This window comes from Balaenoptera acutorostrata, chromosome 12 (genome assembly GCF_949987535.1).
Source record: "Balaenoptera acutorostrata chromosome 12, mBalAcu1.1, whole genome shotgun sequence".
Taxonomy (NCBI): Eukaryota; Metazoa; Chordata; class Mammalia; order Artiodactyla; family Balaenopteridae; genus Balaenoptera; species Balaenoptera acutorostrata.
This window is the reverse complement of record NC_080075.1, coordinates 41,850,361-41,871,056: the sequence shown is the minus strand read 5'-3', so window position 1 is coordinate 41,871,056 and position 20,696 is coordinate 41,850,361. Positions and strand designations below refer to the sequence as shown.

The window sequence follows — 20,696 nt, the reverse complement described above, 5'->3', positions numbered from 1 at the left end:
CGCTTCCTGTCTGCAGCCCCGGTGCCGCTCTCAGGCGCCCCTTACTCACCGCCCCGCTTGCCAGCACTGAAGGTCATCGCTGCAGTAATAATAGCGAACCATTGAGAGGCGTCCGGCCTTCCCCAGCCCGTGCACTTGCGAGACCCGCGGCGGGGCCCAGGGCCTCCGCAAACCCCACCCGGCCTCCCAGGTCACCCCCTCGCCAGCGCCGTGGCTCGGACCCCTCTCCTACACACCGCCGCCCCCACCTCGGGTCTCCTGGGCCCCGACCCCTCCCCTCCTGGCCCGCACCCGCCTCGGGCCCAACCCCCTCCCGGGGGCGGGCTTCCTGAGCCCAGACGCCCCCCGCCCCCTCCACCCTCCGGGCCCCGCCCCGCGCCCCCGCCCCTCGGAACCAGCCCCGCTCCCGCTCTCCCGGAGCTCCGCAGCGGGGCGAGCGGGGCGGGCGGGGCCGGGTGGCGCAGGGGGCGGGGATTTCTGGCACTTTCTGGGCGCTGCGAACGCTCTGATCTTGGGCTCGAAGGCCGGAAACGTCGGCGACTGAGCCGTAGCGCCTCCGCGGCCCTTCCTTGTTCTCCGCTGAGGCCGCGCCGCCGCGCAGACATGGCCAAGTGGGGCCAGGGGGACCCGCGCTGGATCGTGGAGGAGCGGGAGGACGGGACCAACGTGAACAACTGGCACTGGTGCGGCCGGGCAGTGGCCGGGGCCGCGGCTTCCGGGCCTCCTCCCTCTGGAGCCGGCGGGCGGGGCGGGGGGGGGGAACCCTCTGTGAGCGCCCGGCGCCCTGTGCCCCGGGTGCAGGGGCGGCCGGGTGTCTCGGGGCGCCTCCCGGGCCGTGGTGGGCCCCGGGCCGGGGAAGTGGGGAGGGTTGGGAGCTGCACAGGTGCAGATGCTCGTCTTTAGCCTCAGGGCTTGCGGGGCCCTTGGAGCCTGGAGACCCGGGGTCTTATCTGCACTGGCTCTGGGACTTCACTTTCCTCTTTATGAAAGTTGGGTTGGGTCCCAGGAATGGAAGTCATTCTTGACTTACCGCTTCAGCTTCGGCAGTCTGTGACCTTAGAAGCTCTCCCCGCGCCGCCCCTCCCCCGCAGCCCCTTGAAGTTTTGGGGGGTTAAAATGAAGGTAGAAAGTGTGTGTGTGTGTGTGGTACGTATGTATTGGAAAGAACAGGAATTTGGATCTCAACTCCACATCTAACTTGATGAGTCTCTGGTGAGCCCTGCCTTCTAGGAGTTCTAACTAGTTTACCCATCCTTTTTCTATCTCATCTGGAGCTTGGGCTGATTTCTGCCCCTCCCTCTTCAGTCAGAGCTTCAGGAAGTGATGTTCTCTGCTCTGCTTCTCTGAAGGCTGTGCTACCTCAAGGCCATCAAGGTGATGCTGAGGCAGGTCCAGGGCAGAGCTAAGCCTTAGCCTGTGAGGGCATCCTTCCCTGGCTTGGGGTTGGGAAGAGCTGACCTCTCCTTTCCCAGCCTTGTCACCATGGACACTTAATGGACTTCTCTCTGCTCATTTCCACCCCTTAAACTGGGAACATTATTTGGGAAGATTGTATGAGATAGTATCTGTGTGAAAACACTTGATAATTTGTCTTATTAAGATAAAAGTTATTTCAGTTATAATTACCTTTTCATGTGGCCCAGGCTTTACCCCTCCATTTCCACCAGGTGAGATTTCGAGACCTCCTTTCCCCCAAATAAACCAGTGTTTTTAAGACAAAATACCACCCAACAGCTGCTTGAGAGGAATTGGGCTGATCTGGACTGGGCCAGGGCATTACCCTGATTCCCCAGGGTGGGCGTGTGGACACCAGTGGGGGCTTCCATTCACGGCTCTGCCCTTCTTCTGGCCCTCGACAGGACAGAGCGGGATGCCACCAGCTGGTCCAAGGGGAAGCTCCATGAGCTCCTGGTGGGCATCGCTGTGGAGAATGAGGCTGGCCGTTGCGAGATCAGTGAGCTGAAGCAGGTGGAAGGCGAGGCTTCCTGCAGCAGCCGCAAAGGAAAACTGATTTTCTTCTATGAGTGGAACATCAAACTGGGCTGGAAAGGTAACAGGGTCCTCCAGGTACGGGTGGGGCTGGGGGCTGTGTTGGGGCAGAGTTGGTTGATTCCTTAGTCATTCATTCAACAGATATATTTAGAACTCCTGCTATGGGCCCCTGAATTGGTGTTTGGAGTTCTGGATGCCCTTACTGCACGTGGAGTTCCTTGTCCAACCAGCTGTGGGCTTCCCTTTCTCCCAGCACTCAGAGCTCTTTAGGGCTCTTAGCTGTCAGCTGGACTCAATCTGCCAGGCACTTGTGAGCACTAGCGTTTCCTGGAGCTGCTGCCTGGAGCACTCTTCCCCTCGATAGGTGCCTGCTGGCTCCTTCAGCTCTTTCAGGTTTGCATCCTGAGTAAAGCCATCTGTCTCCATTCTCTTAACAGTTTCAGATCCCTTCCTTGTACTGTTTCCCTCCCCTGCTTTATTTCTCCCCAAAGCACTGATATTTGGCACGCTACATATGGTTACATTATTACTGTTCTGGATTCCCCTTTCCTCCCCATTCATCAGGGCAGAGATTTTTAAAAATATCAGCTTTATTGAGATATAATTCACATACCATACAGTTCGCCCATTTAAAGTGTACAATTCCCTGGTTTTCAGTATATTCACAGAGTTGTGCAGCCATCACTACAGTCAATTATAGAACATTTTCATCTCTCCCCCAAAACCATGTACCTGTTAGCAGTCACTCCCCCAGTCCTTGCAACCTCTAATCTAATTTCTGTCTCCATGGATTTGCCTGTTCGGGACATTTCATATGAATGGTATCACACAGTATGTGGTCTTTTGTGAGTAGCTTCTTTCACTTGACATAATGTTTTCAAGGTTCATCTGTCTTGTAGCATGTTTCATTCTTTTTCATTGTTGACTAACGTTCTGTTGTGTAGATGTAGCACATTTTGTTTATCTGTGCATCAGTTCATAGACATTTTGGTTGTTTTCATTCTTTGGGTCTTTGGGTCAGGGATTGATTGGTTTTGTTTCCAGATCACTGTCTGAAACGTTGTGTTTGTTGAATGAATAAATTTCTCCCGTGGTGCCTGGCTCCTTGCTGGGTGGACAGTCTATACTCAATAAATATTTGTTGAAATAACCATGGATATGAAGACAAAGGGAAAAGGAAAAGGAGGAGAGAGGGCAAGATCTGGTTCTGGAGGATGGTGCTGTGTTTGGGCCTCAGCTCGTGTCAGCTCCTTTCTTGAGAGTTTGGGTTAGAGAGCTGCCTGGTGAGCTGTCCTTGGGCCTCTGTCCTAGTGGCTGTCTCGCTAACTGGAGCCAGGCCAGAGCCCAGGGAATGTTCAGCGAGCATCAAAAGCAGTCCCACTTGTGCCTTGAATCCTTCTGGCTGGGGGTTTGCTCTCAGTTGCTCCCTCAGTGGCTGTTCTGGCTGGATCATAGCAGGGTCTGGCTCCTTACACATCCAGCTCCCCAAGACAGGGGCTCTGAGGTCCCCAAGGAAACTCATGGTCTTGTGTCTCTTCCATCTCCCTTAGCTCAAAGCATAAACCAGCTCCTTTGTAGGATAAGACCCAGCAACTCCCAGGCAGCAGCCAGAGGGCAGACGGAACAGGGCTTCCCTGACCCCGTGTGCTTTCTCCTCTAGTAGTTAGTCCTAGAGGTGGCTAGTGGGACCAGCTGGGGAGGAGACAATACTCTGGTCTTCCTTTTTTTTTTTTTTAAATTAAATTTTAATTATATTAATTTTAGCTTTTTCAGATTTTTTGAGATATAATTGATTTATAACATTGTATGAGTGAAAGGTATACAACATGATGATTGGATATATGTGTATATTGCAAAATGATTTCCACAATAAGGTTAGTTAAAATATCCATCACCTCATATAGTTACAATTTTTTTGTGTGTATGTTGAGAACTTTTAAGATCTGCTCTCTTAGCAATTTTCAAGTGTATAATACTGTATTGCTTACCCTGCTGTACATTACATCCTCAGAACTTACTCATCATATAAGTGGAAGTTATATGTGCCCTTTGTGTCTTTTGACCACCTTCACCACCCTTCCCTCTGCCACCTTGCAACCACCAGTCTACTTTCTATTTCTGTGAGTTTGTTGGGTTTTTTTTGATTACACTTATAAATGAGATCATACACTATTTGGTTTTCTCTGACTTATTTCACTTAGCATAATGCCCTCAAGGTTCATCCATGTTGTCAGAAATGGCAAGATTTCCCTTATTTTTTGTGGCTGAATAATATTCCATTGTGTAAATATGTCACATTCTCTTTATTCATTCATCCATCGATGGACGCTTAGGTTGTTTCCATGTCTTGGCTACCATAAATAATGCTGTATTGAATATCGGGGTGCAGATATGTCTTTGAGATAGTGATTCCATTTCCTTTGGCTATATATCCAGAAGTGGAATTGTTACATCATGTGGTAATTCTATTTTTAATTTTTTGAGGAACCTCTATACAGTTTTCCATAGTGGCTGCACCAGTTTACATTCCCACCAATAGTGCATGAGGGTTCCCTTTTCTCCACATCCTCACCAGCAGTTGTGATCTCTTTTTGACAGTAGCCATTCTAACAGGGGTGCAGTGTTATCTCTTTATGGTTTTGATTTACGTTTCCCTGATGATTAATGATGTTGGACACCTTTTCAGGTACCTGTTGGGCATTTGAATATTTTCTTTGCATAAATGTCTATTAAGTTCCTTTGCCCATCTTTTTAATGGTATTTTTTTTTTTTTTTTTTTTGCTATTGAGTTGTATGATTCCTTACATATTTTGGATATTAGCTCATCAGATATGGTTTACAAATATTTTCTCCTATTCTGTAGGTTGCCTTTTCATTTTTGTTGATTGTTTCTTTTGCTGTGCAGAAGCTTTTTAGTTTGAGTAGTCCCTAGACCAACATCAAGGAGCTTTTTCCCTGTTCTTTTCTCTAGGAGTTTTATGGATTCAGGTCTTACATTTAAGTTTTCAATCCATTTCAAGTTAATTTTTGTGTATAGTGTATATTTTGTGTGTAGTGTAAGATTCATTTTCATTCTTTTGCATGTGAATATCCAGTTTTCCCGGCACCATTTATTGAAGGTCGTATCTTTTACCCATGGAGTATTTTTGTTTCCCTTGTCATATATTAGTTGACCATATATGCATGGGTTTATTTCTGGGCTCTTAATTCTGTTCCATTGGTACATGTCTTTTTTTTATGCCAGTACCATACTGTTTTGATCACTCTTGCTTTGTAGTAAAGTTTGAAATCAGGAATTGTGGTGCCTTCAGCTTTGTTCTTCTTTCTCGGGATTGCTTTGGCTATCAGAGTGTTTTGTGGTTCCATGTGAATTTGGGGATTGTTTTTTCTACTTCTGTAAAAAAATGCCGCTGGAATCTTGGTAGGGATTGCATTGAATGTATAGATGCCTTTGTGTAGTATGGACATTTTTAAAAAAAATTTCATTTATTTATTTATTTATTTTATGCAGCAGGTTCTTACTAGTTATCTATTTTATACATATTAGTGTATATATGTCAATCCCAATCTCCCAAGTAGTATGGACATTTTAACAATATTAATTCTTCCAAGACATGAACATGGGATATCTTTCATCAGTGTCTTATAGTTTCCCATCTACAGATCTTTTACCTCCTAGGTCAAATTTATTCCTAAGTATATATACCGTTTTTGCTGTTATTGTAAATGGGATGTTTTCTTTATTTCTTTTTCAGATAGTTCATTGTTAGTGTATTGAAAAGCAACTGATTTTTGTATGTTCATTTTCTGTCCTGAAACTTTACTGAATTTATTTATTAGTTCTAACAGTCTCTTGGATATTTTTGTATATATGATCATGTGCTATGCAAATAGAGGTAATTTTACCTTTTCCTTTCCAATTTGGATGCCTTTTATTTCTTTTTCTTGCTTGATTGCTCTGGCTAGGACTTCCAATACTGTGTTGAATGGGAGTGGTGAGAGTGGGTACCCTTATCTTGTTCCTGTTATTAGAGGAAAAGCTTCCAACATTTCACTGTTGAGTACGATGTCAGCTGTGGGGTTGTCCTATATTTTGCCTTTATTATGTTGAGATATGTTTCTATTATACCCACTTTGTTGGGAGTTTTTATTATCAGTGGCTGCTGAATTTTCTCAAATGCTTTTTCTGCATGAATTGAGATGATCATATTATCTTTATTTTTCATTGTATTAATGTGATGCATCACATTTGACTTGGGTATTAAACCGTCCGTGCATCCCAGGGATTAATCCCACTTGATCATAGTATTTGATCCTTTTAATGTGCTGTTGAATTCAATTTGCCAGTATTTTGTTGAGAATTTTTGCATCTATATTCATCAGGTATATTTGTCTGTAATTTTTTCTTTTTCTTTTCTTTTTGTTTTTTTGGCCACACTGTGTGACATGCGGATCTTAGTTCCCCAACCAGGGATCAAACCTGGGCCTCCTGCAGTGGAAGCGCAGAGTCTTAACCACTGGACGGCTGAGTAACCGTGTAATTTTTTTCTTGTAGTGTCCTTAACTGGCTTTGGTATACTGGTAATGCTGGCCTCTTAAAAATGAGTCTGGGAATGTTCCCTCTCTTCAGTTTTTGGGAAGAGTTTGAAAAGGATTGATGTTAATTCTTTAAATGTTTGGTAGAATTCCCCAGTGAAATCATGTGATTCCGGTCTTTTCTTTGTTGGGAGGTTTTTTTGATTACTGATTCAGTTTCCTTAATCATAATTGGTCTGTTCAGACTTTCTAGTCCTTAATGATTCAGGCTTGGTAGGTGATATGTTTCTAGGAATTTATCCATTTCTTTTAGGTTGTTCAGTTTTATAGCATAAAATTATTAACAGTAGTTGCTTATTATCCTTTGTATTTGTGTGGTATCAGTTGTAATGTCTCCTCTTTCATTTTTAATTTTATTTATTTGGGTCCTCTTTTTTTCCCTTGGTTAGTCTAGCTAAAGTTTTGTCAATATTGTTTATCTTTTCAGAGAACCAGCTCTTTGTTTTATTAATCTTTTCTATTGTTTTCCTATTCTCTGTTTCGTTTATTTTATTTTATTTATTTATTTTTTTGGCTGCATTAGGTCTTCATTGCTGTGCACGGGCTTTCTCTAGTTGCAGTGAGCGGGGGCTACTCTTCGTTGTGGTGCACAGGCTTCTCATTGCGGTGGCTTCTCTTGTTGTGGGGCATGGGATCTAGGCGTGTGGGTTTCAGGAGTTGTGGCACATGGGCTCAGTAGTTGTGGATCACGGGCTCTACAGCACAGGCTCCATAGTTGTGGCAAATGGGCTTAGTTGTTCCACAGCATGTGGGATCTTCCCGGACCAGGGATTGAACCTGTGTCGCCTGCATTGGCAGGCAGATTCTTAACCACTGCACCACCAGGGAAGTCCCATGTTTCATTTATTTTTGCTCTAATCTTTATCCCTTTTTTTAATTGAGATATAATAGACATATAACATTATATTCATATTGCGTTATAATGATTGTATATTTGTACATATCGAGAAATGGTGACCACAATAAGTCTAGTTAACATTCATCACCATACAGTTTTAAGATTTTCTTTTTTCTTGTGATGAGAATTTTTAAGGTTTACTTTCTTTCAAATATACAATATAGTATTATTATAGTTACCATACTGTGTATTACATCCCCATGACTTATTTTTTATAACTGGAAATTTGTACTTTTGACCACTTTCACCCGTTTTACCCATTCCACCACCCCCTGTCTCTGGCAACCACTAATCTGTTTTCTGTATCTATGACTTTGGATTTTTTTTTTTTTAATTGCTGTATCCGTGCACCTTCTTTTTTTTTTTTTTTTTAGCATCTTTATTGAAGTATAATTGCCTTACAATGGTGTGTTAGCTTCTGCTTTATAACAAAGTGAATCAGTTATACACATACAATATGTTCCCATATCTCTTCCCTCTTGCATCTCCCTCCCTCCCACCCTCCCCATCCCACCCCTCTAGGTGGTCACAAAGCACTGAGCTGATCTCCCTGTGCTGTGTGGCTGCTTCCCACTAGCTATCTATTTTACATTTGGTAGTGTATATATGTCCATGACACTCTCTTACCCTGTCACATCTCACCCCACCCCCTCCCCATATCCTCAAGTCCATTCTCTAGTAGGTCTGTGTCTTTATTCCCGTCTTGCCACTAGGTTCTTCATGGCTTTTCTTTTTTTTTTCCTTAGATTCCGTATATATGTGTTAGCATACTGTATTTGTTTTTCTCTTTCTGACTTACTTCACTCTGTATGACAGACTCTAACTCCATCCACCTCATTACAAATACCTCCATTTCATTTCTTTTTATGGCTGAGTAATATTCCATTGTATATATGTGCCACATCTTCTTTATCCATTCATCTGTCGATGGACATTTAGGTTGCTTCCATGTCCTGGCTATTGTAAATAGAGCTGCAATGAACATTTTGGTACATGACTCTTTTTGAACTATGGTTTTCTCAGGGTATATGCCCAGTAGTGGGATTGCTGGGTCGTATGGTAGTTCTATTTGTAGTTTTTTAAGGAACCTTCATACTGTTCTCCATAGTGGCTGTATCAGTTTACATTCCCACCAACAGTGCAAGAGTGTTCCCTTTCCTCCACACCCTCTCCAGCATTTATTGCTTCTAGATTTTTTTTTTTTTATTTTAATGATATTCTTGTCTGCTTACATTCTTTTTTTTTTTTTTATGTATGTATGTATGTATGTATGTATGGCTGTGTTGGGTCTTCATTTCTGTGCGAGGGCTTTCTCTAGTTGTGGCAAGCGGGGGCCACTCTTCATCGCGGTGCGTGGGCCTCTCACTATCGCGGCCTCTCGTTGCCGCGCACAGGCTCCAGACGCGCAGGCTCAGTAATTGTGGCTCACGGGCCGAGTTGCTCCGCGGCATGTGGGATCTTCCCAGACCAGGGCTTGAACCCGCGTTCTCTGCATTGGCAGGCAGATTCTCAACCACTGCGCCACCAGGGAAGCCCGCTTCTAGATTTTTTGATGATGGCCATTCTGATCGGTGTGAGATGATATCTCATTGTAGTTTTGATTTGCATTTCTCTAATGATTAATGATGTTGAGCATTCTTTCATGTGTCTGTTGGCAATCTGTATATCTTCTTTGGAGAAATGTCTATTTAGGTCTTCTGCCCATTTTTGGATTGGGTTGTTCGTTTTTTTGTTATTGAGCTGCATGAGCTGCTTGTAAATCTTGGAGATTAATCCTTTGTCAGTTGCTTCATTTGCAAATATTTTCTCCCATTCTGAGGGTTGTCTTTTGGTCTTGTTTATGGTTTCCTTTGCTGTGCAAAAGCTTTTAAGTTTCATTAGGTCCCATTTGTTTATTTGTGTTCTTATTTCCATTTCTCTGGGAGCTGGGTCAAAAAGAATCTTGCTGTGATGTATGTCATAGAGTGTTCTGCCTATGTTTTCCTCTAAGAGTTTGATAGTGTCTGGCCTTACACTTAGGTCTTTAATCCATTTTGAGTTTATTTTTGTGCATGGTGTCAGGGAGTGTTCTAATTTCATACTTTTACATGTATCTGTCCAATTTTCCCAGCACCACTTATTGAAGAGGCTGTCTTTTCTCCACTGTATATTCTTGCCTCCTTTATCAAAGATAAGGTGACCATATGTGTGTGGGTTTATCTCTGGGCTTTCTATCCTGTTCCATTGATCTATATTTCTGTTTTTGTGCCAGTACCAAACTGTCTTGATTACTGTAGCTTTGTAATATAGTCTGAAGTCAGGGAGCCTGATTCCCCCAGCTCCATTTTTCGTTCTCTAGATTGCTTTGGCTATTCGGGGTCTTTTGTGTTTCCATACAAATTGTGAAATTTTTTGTTCTAGTTCTGTGAAAAATGCCATTGGTAGTTTGATAGGGATTGCATTGAATCTGTAGATTGCTTTGGGTAGTAGAGTCATTTTCACAATGTTGATTCTTCCAATCCAAGAACATGGTATATCTCTCCATCTATTTGTATCATCTTTAATTTCTTTCATCAGTGTCTTATAATTTTCTGCATACAGGTCTTTTGTCTCCTTAGGTAGGTTTATTCCTAGATATTTTATTCTTTTTGTTGCAATGGTAAACGGGAGTGTTTTCTTAATTTCACTTTCAGATTTTTCGTCATTAGTGTATAGAAATGCAAGAGATTTCTGTGCATTAATTTTGTATCCTGCTACTTTACCAAATTCATTGATTAGCTCTAGGAGTTTTCTGGTAGCATCTTTAGGATTCTCTATGTATAGTATCATGTCATCTGCAAATAGTGACAGCTTTACTTCTTCTTTTCCGATTTGAATTCCTTTTATTTCTTTGTCTTCTCTGATTGCTGTGGCTAACACTTCCAAAACTATGTTGAATAATAGTGGTGAGAGTGGGCAACCTTGTCTTGTTCCTGATCTTAGTGGAAATGGTTTCAGTTTTTCACCATTGAGGACAATGTTGGCTGTGGGTTTGTCATATATGGCCTTTATTATGTTGAGGAAAGTTCCCTCTATGCCTACTTTCTGCAGGGCTTTTATCATAAATGGGTGTTGAATTTTGTCAAAAGCTTTCTCTGCATCTATTGAGATGATCATATGGTTTTTCTCCTTCAATTTGTTAATATGGTGTATCACATTGATTGATTTGCGTATATTGAAGAATCCTTGCATTCCTGGGATAAACCCCACTTGATCATGGTGTATGATCCTTTTAATGTGCTGTTGGATTCTGTTTGCTAGTATTTTGTTGAGGATTTTTGCATCTATGTTCATCAGTGATATTGGCCTGTAGTTTTCTTTCTTTGTGACATCTTTGTCTGGTTTTGGTATCAGGGTGATGGTGGCCTCGTAGAATGAGTTTGGGAGTGTTCCTCCCTCTGCAATATTTTGGAAGAGTTTGAGAAGGATAGGTGTTAGCTCTTCTCTAAATGTTTGATAGAATTCACCTGTGAAGCCATCTGGTCCTGGGCTTTTGTTTGTTGGAAGGTTTTTAATCACAGTTTCAATTTCAGTGCTTGTGATTGGTCTGTTCATATTTTCTATTTCTTCCTGGTTCAGTCTTGGCAGTTTGTGCATTTCTAAGAATCTGTCCATTTCTTCCAGGTTGTCCATTTTATTGGCATAGAGTTGCTTGTAGTAATCTCTCATGATCTTTTGTATTTCTGCAGTGTCAGTGGTTACTTCTCCTTTTTCATTTCTAATTCTATTGATTTGAGTCTTCTCCCTTTTTCTCTTGATGAGTCTGGCTAATGGTTTATCAATTTTGTTTATCTTCTCAAAGAACCAGCTTTTAGTTTCATTGATTTTTGCTATTGTTTCCTTCATTTCTTTTTCATTTATTTCTGACCTGATCTTTATAATTTCTTTCCTTCTGCTGGCTTTGGGGTTTTTTTGTTCTTCTTTCTCTAATTGCTTTAGGTGCAAGGTTAGGTTGTTTATTCGAGATGTTTCCTGTTTCTTGAGATAGGCTTGTATTGCTATAAACTTCCCTCTTAGCACTGCTTTTGCTGCGTCCCATAGGTTTTGGGTCGTCGTATCTCCATTGTCATTTGTTTCTAGGTATTTTTTGATTTCCCCTTTGATTTCTTCAGTGATCACTTCGTTATTAAGCAGTGTATTGTGTAGCCTCCATGTGTTTGTATTTTTTACAGATCTTTTCCTGTAATTGATATCTAGTCTCATAGCGTTGTGGTCGGAAAAGATACTTGATACGATTTCAATTTTCTTAAATTTACCAAGGCTTGATTTGTGACCCAAGATATGATCTATCCTGGAGAATGTTCCATGAGCACTTGAGAAAAATGTGTATTCTGTTGTTTTTGGGTGGAATGTCCTATAAATATCAATTAAGTCCATCTTGTTTAATGTATCATTTAAAGCTTGTGTTTCCTTATTTATTTTCATTTTGGATGATCTGTCCATTGGTGAAAGTGGGGTGTTAAAGTCCCCTACTATGATTGTGTTGCTGTCGATTTCCCCTTTTATGGCTGTTAGTATTTGCCTTATGTATTGAGATGCTCCTATGTTGGGTGCATAAATATTTACAATTGTTATACCTTCCTCTTGGATCGATCCCTTGATCATTATGTAGTGTCCTTCTTTGTCTCTTGTAATAGTCTTTATTTTAAAGTCTATTTTGTCTGATATGAGAATTGCTACTCCAGCTTTCTTTTGATTTCCAGTTGCATGGAATATCTTTTTCCATCCCCTCACTTTCAGTCTGTATGTGTCTCTAGGTCTGAAGTGGGTCTCTTGTAGACAGCATATATATGGGTCTTGTTTTTGTATCCATTCAGCCAGCCTGTGTCTTTTGGTGGGAGCATTTAATCCATTTACATTCAAGGTAATTATCGATATGTATGTTCCTATTCCCATTTTCTTAAATGTTTTGGGTTTGTTATTGTAGGTGTTTTCCTTCTCTTGTGTTTCCTGCCTAGAGAAGTTCCTTTAGCATTTGTTGTAAAGTTGGTTTGGTGGTGCTGAACTCTCTCAGCTTTTGCTTGTCTGTAAAGGTTTTAATTTCTCCATCACATCTGAATGAGATCCTTGCTGGGTAGAGTAATCTTGGTTGTAGGTTTTTCTCCTTCATCACTTTAAGTATATCCTGCCACTCCCTTCTGGCTTGCAGAGTTTCTGCTGAAAGATCAGATGTTAACCTTATGGGGATTCCCTTGTGTGTTATTTGCTGTTTTTCCCTTGCTGCCTTTAATATGTTTTCCTTATATTTAATTTTTGACAGTTTGATTAATATGTGTCTTGGCGTGTTTCTCCTTGGGTTTATCCTGTATGGGACTCTCTGCTTCCAGGACTTGATTAACTATTTCCTTTCCCATATTAGGGAAGTTTTCAACTATAATCTCTTCAAATATTTTCTCAGTCCCTTTCTTTTTCTCTTCTTCTTCTGGGACCCCTATAATTCGAATGTTGGTGCGTTTAATGTTGTCCCAGAGGTCTCTGAGACTGTCCTCAGTTCTTTTCATTCTTTTTTCTTTATCCTGCTCTGCAGTAGTTATTTCCACCATTTTATCTTCCAGGTCACTTATCCTTTCTTCTGCCTCAGTTATTCTGCTATTGATCCCATCTAGAGTATTTTTAATTTCATTTATTGTGTTTTTCATCATTGCTTGGTTCCTCTTTAGTTCTTCTATGTCCTTGTTAAATGTTTCTTGCATTTTGTCTATTCTATTTCCAAGATTTTGGATCTTCCTTACTATCATTATTCTGAATTCTTTTTCAGGTAGGCTACCTATTTCCTCTTCATTTGTTAAGTCTGGTGTGTTTTGACCCTGCTCCTTCATCTGCTGTGTGTTTTTCTGTCGTCTCATTTTGCTTATCTTACTGTGTTTGGGGTCTCCTTTTCACAGGCTGCAGGTTCGTAGTTCCCGTTGTTTTTGGTATCTGTCCCCAGTGGCTAAGGTTGGTTCAGTGGGTTGTGTAGGCTTCCTGGTGGAGGGAACTAGTGCCTGAGTTCTGGTGGATGAGGCTGGATCTTGTCTTTCTGGTGGGCACGTCCACGTCTGGTGGTGTATTCTGGGGTGTCTGTGGCCTTATTATGATTTTAGGCAGCCTCTCTGCTAATGGATGGGGCTGTGTTCCTGTCTTGCTAGTTGTTTGGCATAGGGTGTCCAGCACTGTAGCTTGCTGGTCGTTGAGTGAAGCTGGGTCTTGATGTTGAGATGGAGATCTCTGAGAGATTTTCGCCGTTTGGTATTACGTGGAGCTGGGAGGTCTCTTGTGGACCAGTGTCCTGAAGTTGGCTCTCCCACCTCAGAGGCACGGCCCTGATGCCTGGCTGGAGCACCAAGAGCCTTTCGTCCACACGGCTCAGAGTAAAAGGGAGAAAAAATAGAAAGAAAGAAAGAAAGAGGCTATAATATAGTGAAGTAAAATAAAGCTATTATAAAGCAGAGCTATACAGACAAAATCTCACCCAGAAGCATATACATATACACTCACAAAAAAAAGGAAAAGGGGAAAAATTAATATCTCCTGCTCCGAAAGTCCACCTCCTGAATTTGGGCTGATTCGTTGTCTGTTCAGGTGTTCAGCAGATGCAGGCACATCACGTTGTTTGTGGAGTTTTAATCCGCTGCTTCTGAGGCTGCTGGGAGAGATTTCCCTTTCTCTTCTTTGTTCGCACAGCTCCTGGGGTTCAGCTTTGGATTTGGACCCTCCTCTGCGTGTAGGTCGCCTGAGGGCGTCTGTTCCCCGCCCAGACAGGACGGGGTTAAAGGAGCAGCTGCTTCGGGGGCTCTGGCTCACCCAGGCCGCGGGGAGGGAGGGGTACAGAGGAGGCGGGGCGAGCCTGCGGCGGCCGAGGCCGGCGTGACGTTGCACCAGCCTGAGGCGCGCAGTGCGTTCTCCTGGGGATGTTGTCCCCGGATCCCGGGACCCTGGCAGTGGCGGACTGCACAGGCTACCGGGAGGGGCGGTGTGGAGAGTGACCTGTGCTCACACACAGGCTTTTTGGAGGGGGCAGCAGCAGCCCCAGCGTCTCACGCCTGTCTCTGGGGCCCGCGCTGATCGCTGCGGCTCGCGCCCGTCTGTGGAGCTTGTTTAGGCGGAGCCCGCCCCGGCGGCAGAGCAGACAAGCCTCTTGGGCTGGTGAGCGCTGCTTGGCGCCGAGCCTCTGTGCGGGAGTCTCTCCGTTTTTCCCTCTGCACCCCTGTTGCTGTGGGATCCGCGCTGATAGCCGCGGCTCGCGCCCTTCTCTGGAGTTCGTTTAGGCGGCGCTCTGAATCCCCTCTCCTCGCGCACCAGGAAACAAAGAGGGAAGAAAAAGTCTCTTGCCTCTTCGGCAGCTGCAGACTTTTTCCCAGACTCCCTCCCAGCCAGCTGTGGTGCACTAACCCCTTCAGGCTGTGTTTATGCCGCCAACCCCAGTCCTCTCCCTGCGATCCGACCGAAGCCCGAGCCTCAGCTCCCAGCCCCGCCCGCCCCGGCGTAGGAGCAGACAAGCCTCTCGGGCTGGTGAGTGCTGCTCGTTGCCGAGCCTCTGTGCAGGAATCTCTCCGCTTTGCCCTCCGCACCCCTGTGGCTGCGCTCTCCTCCGTGGCTCCGAAGCTTCCCCCCTCTGCCACCCGCAGTCTCTGCCCGCGAAGGGGCTTCCTAGTGCGTGGAAATCTTTCCTCCTTCACAGCTCCCTCCCACTGGTGCAGGTGCCGTCCCTATTCTTTTGTCTCTGTTATTTCTTTTTTCTTTTGCCCTACCCAAGTACGGGGGGAGTTTCTTGCCTGCTTGGAGGTCGGACGTTTTCTGTCAGCGCTCAGCGGGTGTTCTGTAGGAGCAGTTCCACGTGTAGATGTATTTCTACTGTATCTGTGGGAAGGAAGGTGATCTCCGCGTCTTACTCTTCCGCCATCTTCTCTCCCCCCCCTCTTTAATCATCTTTACTGCTGTTTTTGAAGTGTCTCAGAGTTTTCCCTTAGGTAGTAGTGCCCAGACGTATGTGCTTTTCTAAGCAGCAAGTCTGGCTCCTGACCAGATGGCATCTCTCTTTTTTAAAAATTAATTAATTTTTGGCTGCATTGGGTCTTTCGTTGCTGCACGTGGGCTTTCTCTAGTTGTGGCGAGTGGGGGCTACTCTTCGTTGTGGTGCGCGGGCTTCTCATTGCAGTGGCTTCTCTTTGTTGTGGAGCACTGGCTCTAGGTGCACAGGCTTCAGTAGTAGTGGTGTGTGGGCTCAGTAGTTGTGGCTCGTGGGCTCCAGAGTGCAGGCTCAGTAGTTGTGGTGCATGTGCTTAGTTGTTCTGCAGCATGTGGGATCTTCCAGGACCAGGGCTCAAACCCGTGTCCCCTGCATTTACAGGCGGATTCTTAACCACTGCGCCACCAGGGAAGTCTGACTTTGGTTTTTGTTTTGTTTTGTTTTGTTTAATTTGTTTTATTTATTTATTTATGGCTGTGTTGGGTCCTCGTTTCTGTGTGAGGGCTTTCTCTAGTTGTGGCAAGCGGGGGCTACTCTTCATCGCGGTGCGCGGGCCTCTCACCACTGCGGCCTCACTTGTTGTGGACCACAGGCTCAAGACGCGCAGGCTCAGTAACTGTGGCTCACGGGCCCAGCTGCTCTGTGGCATGTGGGATCTTCCCAGACCAGGGCTTGAACCCGTGTCCCCTGCGTCGGCAGGCAGACTCGCAACCACTGCGCCACCAGGGAAGCCCACCGACTTTGGTTTTTTGTTTTATTTTTTTCTTTTAGATTCCACATATAAGTGAGATCAAATAGTATTTGTCTTTCTGACTTATTTTATTTAGCATAATGCCCTCAAGTTCCATCCAGGTGGCTACAATTGGCAGGAGTTTTTTTCTTTTTTATAGCTAAATAATATTCCATTGTTTGTATGTACTACATTTTCTTTATCTGTTCATCCACTGATGGACACTTAGGTTGCTTCCATGTCTTAGCTATTGTAAATAATTCTGCAGTGAACATGTGGATGCATATATCTTTTCAAATTAGTGTTATTGTTTCCTTTGGATATATACCCAGAACTGGAATTGCTGGATCATATGGTAGTTCTATTTTTGATTTTTGGAGGAACCTTCATACTGTTTTCCATAGTGGTTGCACCAATTTACATTCCTACCAGCAGTGCACAAGGGTTTCTTTTTCTCCACATCCTTGCCAACGCTCATTATTTCTTCCCTTTGTAACACATTACTGACTGGGGGATTTTTGCAGAAACTAACGCCTGTGGCTGGCAATTTGTTATGTAAGTGAATATTGAAACACCTGTGTTTGAGTAAATAACAACTTTTTTTCACTTAATGTATTTATTTGAAACTTAGTACATGTCTTACTAAAGCATTCTATTATTTCGTTAGAGTGTGATAGGCAGTAAAGCAGGCACCTCTGTGCAGGGGAAAGAACATCTATTACAAATATACTTTTCACTGTGCTTTCTCCTGGAAGAGCAGATTCTACACTTTGTGGTGGCATTTTTTATTAGTCCTGTGGGTATTATTTCATATAGAATATGTTCTTTTATTTTACCTGATAGTCAACAAGGTGGATCTTTGTGGAGGGGCTCTTTTAGAAATGCCACCAGAAGCACCAGGTGCGGGACTACCACTGCATTCACCAGACTGGTCAGTTACCCATTCTCTAGCTACTGCTAACAAAAATTGCTTGTTAAGTCATTTTATTATGTGCATTAAGGCTACAATAAACTTTAAACGCATAGAATAAACTGTAATTACTCAAACAGAAACCCACTTTTTTATACCATTTTCGAGTTTTCTGGAGGATATTGAAGTTTGCCAGATATTGATCAATCGATCAACTCCTTTCATATATTTTTGTTGTGTTTTGTTTTGTTTTTGATGTGATTCTATTTTTTAAAAATATTTATTTATTTGGTTGCACCAGGTTTTAGTTGCAGCAGGTGGGCTCCTTAGTTGCGGCTTGCGGGCTCCTTAGTTGCAGCTTGCCAGCTCCTTAGTTGCGGCACGTGGGCTCAGTTGCGGCAGGCGGCTTCCTTAGTTGCAGCTCCAGGGCTCCTTAGTTGTGGCATAGGAACTCTTAGTTGCAGCATGCATGTGGGATCTAGTTCCCTGACCAGGGATCGAACCCGGGCCCCCTGCATTGGGAACACGGAGTCTTATCCACTGTACCACTGGGGAAGTCCCTCATATATTTATTATACTCTAATATACAAGTGGGCTTAGTTATCTGATGGCCAGTCCTCCTGTCTTCTTTTCCTGTAGATGTTATGGAGGCATCATGAATAGTTGTCACCATGCGGACTAGCCTCTTGTCTTTCCATATAAGAAGAATCACTTCTCCCTTCCATAAGAATGTCATTTCTCTCCCTGTAGATTTTTAGATTTCTCCTTTAATTGGTTTGGTAGACCACAATTCTCTCTTATAGTCCCACAAACACTCTGGTTTTATTTTTCAACAGTATTTCAGATGTGGACACACTGTTGTAATAATTGTCTTGGTACATATGGTGCTGTGAACCAAGATAAGGTTGTAGGACTGATAATATTGTTTCTTGCAGTTTCTTTCCTTCACCTGTGTAAATCTCAAGGTAGCATATATATCCAGTTTCACTTTTGCTAACCATCCTGACCAAAATTCCATATTTTGTAAGTTCTCTGGGATTATAGGTTTTGAATCTGAGTTGTCCTCTCCACTTTATTGTTGCCTCATCAAGTGATAGCTCTTGTTTGTATATAGATCGATTGAAATTTCAGTAGAAAATAATCCAAAAGAGGTTTAACTTTTGAAATTCTGTCTGTAGGAAGTGGAATTTCTGAGTTATCATTAAAGTGAAGAGCCGTCATTATTTGTTTGAACCTTATTCTCATCAGAATCTTTGGAAAGACAGGTGTTTCAAGTAAGGGATCAGTCAACTAATATTCTTTCCAGTGTGACTTTCTTATTTGTCCCATCAAAATTATTAATCCAAGAAACTTCTTCATGTCACTATTGGTTACATCAGTCCATTTTAAAGCCTTCCCATACTCTTCATATGATTTTTCATTCTGTTGGTGATACAAGTTTGTTTGAGAAGCGACCAACTTGAAAAAGTTATTGCCAAAAAAAAAAAATTAATTCTGTTATGTCACTAACACTTTGCGGGTTATTACATTCAGTAGTTACACCTGACACACCTGTAAAGTCTTCTAATTTTCATGAAATGTCTTCAATCCACTCTTCTGTAGAAGCAAAGGAGCATTCTCCAGCACCATGAGTTTCATTTTCACTTTCTGTATCAATCAATCACTAAGGTTTTTTGTCTTTTTGTTGGTCTGATATTCACATCGTCTGAATCAACTATATTCTGAAGAATTATCATCTTCTGAGACACTAGTATATATGTTGCTCAGACAATCAGAGAAAGTATCTGCATAAAATTGACCAAAAAATTCTTCACTCAAAATTTCACGTGTCATTTTTGAAAATTTTACAGTTAATAAACTTGCATTTATAATATACACAAGGTTGGAACAAAAACCTAACAGAGAAAAATGTGAATGATAATGACAATCATAAGTTGATTAATGAACCCTTGATCAATTTTAAGCTCTAACAACTTTGCAAGGTGATGTTAATTGTATCACTCTCTAAAAATGTATTGATATGTCTCCGGTCAATAATGTTCAGGTAACAAAAGACATATTAATACATCTCTGGTCAATAAGTTGTTAATAAAAGACACTGTAACAGGTGTGAGGTGATATCGCATTGTGCTTTTGATGTATAATTCCGTGATGTTGAGCACCATTTCATGTACCTGTTGGCCATTTGTATGTCTTCTTTGGAAAAATGTCTCTTCAGATTTTCTGCCTATTTTCTAACCAGATTGTTTTTTGTTATTGAGTTTTATAAGTTCCTTATATATTTTGGATATTAACCCCTTATCATATACATAATTTACAAATATTTTTTCTCATTCAGTGGGTTGCCTTTTCATTTTGTTGGGTTTTCTTTGCAGAAGCTTTTTAGTTTGACTAGTCCCGCTTGTTTATATTTGCTTTTGGTGTTAAATCTAAAAATCACTGCCAAGACCATTGTCAAGGAGCTTATCACCTATGTATTCTTCTAGGGCTTTTGTGGTTTCAGGTCTTAGGTTCAAGTCTTTAGTTCACTTTGAGTTAATTTTTTGTGTATGGTGTAAGATAGTGGTCCAGTATCACTGTTTTGCTTGTGGCTGCCACTTTTCTCAACATCATTTATTGAAGAGACTGTCCTTTCCTCACTGTATATTCTTGACTCCTTTGTCAAAGCTTAATTGACCACATATGCATGGGTTTATTTTTGGGCTCTCTATTCTCTTCCATTGATCTGTATACCTGTTTTTTATGCCAATACCATACTCTTTTGATTACTATATCTTTATAATATAGTTTGAAATCAGGAAGTATGATGCCTTCAGCTTTGTTCTTTTTCAAGATTGCTGAGGCTGTTTGGGGTCTTTTGTGGTTGAATACAAATTTTAGGATTGTTTGTTCTATTTCTGTGAAAAATGCCATGGAATTTTAACAGGCATTGCATTGAATCTGTAGATTTCTCGTTATTTCTTTTCTTCTGCTAACTTTGGGCTTAGTTTGTTCTTTTTCTAGTTCCTTGATGTGTAATATCAGGCTCTTTATATGAGATATTTCTTTTTTGTTGTTGTTGTATGAGTTTATAGTTACAAACTTCCCTCTTAGAACTGGTTTTGCTGCATCTCATAAGTATTTGTGTTTACATTTTTATTTGTACCAAGATGTTTTTTTAAATTTTCCCTTTGATTTCTTTGAGCCATTAGTTGTTCAAGAGTATTTTAATTTCCATGTATTTGTGAACTTTCCAGCTTTCTGTTACTGATTTCTAGTTTCATAACATTTGTGGTTGGAAAAGATACTTATTATAACTTCCATCTTTTTGAATTTGTTGAGGCTTGTTTTGTGGCCTAATTTATGATTTATCCTAGAAAATGTTCTGTGGGTGCTTGAGAAAAATGCATATTCTGTTGCTCTTTGATGGAGAGCAGTATATGTTTGTTAGGTCTATTTCATGTATAGTGTTGTTCAGAGCTGATATTTCCCTATTGGTTTTCTGTCTGGATGATATATCCATTGTTGAGAGTAGGGCATTAAAGTCCCCAACTATTATTGTATTGCTGTTTATTTCTCCTTATAAGTTTTGTTAGTAATTGCTTTATATATTTAGGTGCTGCAG

General features: G+C 42.2%; 1 protein-coding gene across 3 annotated transcripts in view; it reads left to right on the top strand.

Annotated features, from left to right (window-relative positions):
- Positions 1–392: 392 nt before the first annotated feature.
- Positions 393–20,696, top strand: part of AHSA2P (activator of HSP90 ATPase homolog 2) — a 30,422-nt gene continuing 10,118 nt past the window's right edge. For all 3 annotated transcript variants that reach the window (XM_057557954.1, XM_057557953.1, XM_057557952.1), the window contains exons 1-2: positions 393–683; positions 1,860–2,050. In XM_057557954.1, coding sequence (XP_057413937.1) covers positions 604–683; positions 1,860–2,050 — 271 coding nt within the window. In that variant the 5' untranslated portion in view covers positions 393–603. The remainder of the gene's footprint in view (positions 684–1,859; positions 2,051–20,696) is intronic.